General features: G+C 35.7%; 1 protein-coding gene across 4 annotated transcripts in view; it reads left to right on the top strand.

Moving 5' to 3' along the window:
• LOC110029138 (alpha-mannosidase I MNS4) overlaps nt 1–3,147 on the top strand; it is a 68,079-nt gene that overhangs the window by 47,037 nt on the left and 17,895 nt on the right. For all 4 annotated transcript variants that reach the window (XM_020731286.1, XM_020731285.1, XM_020731287.1 and 1 more), the window contains one exon: nt 1,256–1,335. In XM_020731286.1, coding sequence (XP_020586945.1) covers nt 1,256–1,335 — 80 coding nt within the window. The remainder of the gene's footprint in view (nt 1–1,255; nt 1,336–3,147) is intronic.

The raw sequence follows: 3,147 nt of genomic DNA, 5'->3' as shown, positions 1-3,147 counted from the left end.
GGAATGCCGCGTGTGGGGGAAGAGGAATGCTGCGTGGATGAGCCACGAATAGGGCATGCACAGGGACAAGCCAAGCATCTGACTGAGCCGCAGGGTCGAGTGGAAGGTTAAGTGCGCGGGTGAGGGGATAAATAGGGTTTAAGATTAAAATTAATATTATAATCAGTAATATAAATATATAAAATATTTAAATTTTCCTAAAAATAAAATTTGATTCGTATCTTTTTTTTCGTGCGTCGAATCATAGCAAAATGAATGTCATTTTTAGGTAATTCTAACGTTCCGGGGCGTGGTCCGTTTCGTCGTCGGGGATCGTTTTAACGAATTCATCGATTTACGTGCAAATTTCTCGTGTGCGGAATTATGACAATATGAATCTTTCCTAGCTAAAATTGATGTCCCGGACGCGTTGACGTAGTACATTTTGTCATTGGAGGTCGTCCGAAGAAGTTTACATTTTCACCCATCCTTTAAGCTCAATTTTAGTCTGATCTTGTGCAACTTAGTGAATTTTGTGTATTTTGTGTGTGTGTGTGTGATGATAAAGTCTTGAAGAGGTTTTCCTACGGCTTGAGATCCTATTGGAAAATTCTCCTTTCCACATGATAATCCTTAATCACTAGACCATACGACGATGATTTTGAGATCATCAATGCAAGACATCATAAGAGAAATAAGAAGTGACTGGAATTTCTAAGGGGATGAATTTCAATACTAATTTTCTATGATAGTCAATAGGAACCCCTAGAGCTAGATCCTAGGATCCTAAGGAAAAGAGTAAGGACCTCAAAATGAGGTCGACATGTATATTTTCAATTAATAAAATACACTAGCAAAACACTGTTCAGCTGTTTGGATAATCTTGATTATATTGTTTAGAAAAGAACTTTGCAGTTAACTTTGAAGTCACTTCCAGAAGTTTACTGTTTATGCTTCTCTTTCCATAACTATGAAAACATTTTCTCCAAAACAGAATAAATAAATTTCTTCAAACATTGAATGCACTGTTTTGCTAAATCATTAACTGTCAACTGCTGTTCTCTGTTAATGAGTGAGCATGGACTGATATCCTCTTGCAAATTTAGGTAACTGATGACTTGGGTGGGCATCGCAAGTTCGCTAATGAACTTTTATTCTTTCAATTTATATAATTTCTTATAAATTTAAGTTTTTAAATAAGTAACCTTGTATGGTTTTGTAAACCAGATCCTCTTTATTATGTATTGCCACTTCAGTTAACCATGGTTCATTTCAGTCTGGTCAGAGAAGCTACCCGCTGCGCCCAGAGCTGATAGAAAGTACGTACTGGTTATTTAAAGCTACAAGGGACTTTAGGTTCGTGTTCCTTTTATTTCTTTAGAATCTTTTTATGCTGTAATATTTTTTAATTTACATGCTTTTCATACCATGTTCACATTGCATTATTTGCTTCTTCATTAGCTAATTTTATATCCATTTGTATTGTTGTAGATGGGTTGAAGCAGTTTTTTTTTAATATTTTTGCTCTAGACTGAAGATTATCACGAGAAAAATAGGTATAAATAATGAAATGTTCATGGAAATGAGTGGTCATTTAAGAGTGTCCAAAGTCGAGCGAGCCTGTCTGGACTCTGTAAATCCCTCTGATAGTTCAGTTGGTTCAAACTGAAAGTACATGTTACTGACCAGCTTAAATTCATTTCTAGTTGGCTAAAAATCTCCAGCACACACCATAGTAAATTGGCCATCGTTGAATCATAAATTTACTAATTAAGATAGAAGTTGTAATTATCATGTGAATAATAATTGCGAAAAGAAAAATGTAAGCATGAACCTGAAAGTCCGGTTTTAACCATTATGCCAATAAATAGTAAGAGCATAATCAAGAAGAAAATTTACTTGCAGTAAAGAATTGGGTTGACTTGAACTGAGCTGGGACACAAGTTGAAATTGTCTGCATAGGTTTTTCAACCAGGAGGTTAGTATTCATACTCCGCTTGAAAAATCTTAAGAAAATTTCAAATTAATTAAAAAAACATACGAAATTGTCTTTCAAACAATATTACCATCGTTAGTAACTTTGAAAAATGTCATTACATAATGTATTGGATGTTAAGATGGATGTGCGGTAAATCCAATAAGATAATGTATGAAATCATAACTTTAGGAGTTTATTGGGTTAGCTGAGCAGGTCCCATTTATGGGCTCCAAAAATTCGTGCTTGGCTCTTCTATAGAAGTTGTGGTTCATGGTCAAAATTTCAAAACAACAACAACAACAACAAAGCCTTAATCCCACTACGTGGGGTCGGCTACATGAATCCTTTTTCTCCATTGCATCCTATTTAGTGTCATATTTTCATTTAGTTTTAGTAAATTAAGATCATTTTTAATACAATAAGCCCAAGTCTTCCTAGGTCTACCTCTGCCTTTCTTAACACAAGTCGAATTTAAAACATCTACTCTCCTAATCGGATCATCTAATGGTCGACGTTTAATATGACCAAACCATCTAAGACGACTTTCTCTAATTTTGTCTGTCACAGGAGCTACACCAACCCTATCACGAATATATTCATTCCGCATTTTGTCTCTAAGTGTAAAGCCACTCATCCACCTAATCATTCTCATCTCGGCAACACTTAACTTATTATTATGCTTCTCTTTTAAAGGCCAACATTCAACGCCATAGAGCATTGCAGATCTCACCACCGTCTTATAAAATTTTCCTTTCAGTCTTAGCGGTACTTTTCTATCACACAAAAGGCCCGAAGCATTCCTCCACTTCAACCAACCAACTTGAATTCTACTATTAACATCCCCATCTATATCACCATCGCTTTGGACAACGGACCCAAGATATCTAAATCGTTCACACCTTTTAATAATTTGATCAAACCAACTTATTAAACCAAATAACAATGAAAAAATAAATATTATTACCAACTTCCAATAGAAAATTACAACAAACAAACATAAATCTGAAATTGCAACAAACAACAACACAAATTCACCCTAGGATTAGATCCAGAGGTGGTAGTGGTCAGCAAAGTGAATTGGTAGGGACAGCAGGCTGCTGAAAGAGCAGAAAAACAGCAAGCTTGTTGTTTTCTAGATGATGGCAGCGAAGGAAAGGGGGTGGCAAAGGTAGGGATGGCTGGAACAGCAG

Source organism: Phalaenopsis equestris, unplaced genomic scaffold (assembly GCF_001263595.1).
Source record: "Phalaenopsis equestris unplaced genomic scaffold, ASM126359v1 Scaffold000552, whole genome shotgun sequence".
NCBI lineage: Eukaryota > Viridiplantae > Streptophyta > Magnoliopsida > Asparagales > Orchidaceae > Phalaenopsis > Phalaenopsis equestris.
This window is presented reverse-complemented; position numbering and strand designations above follow the sequence as displayed.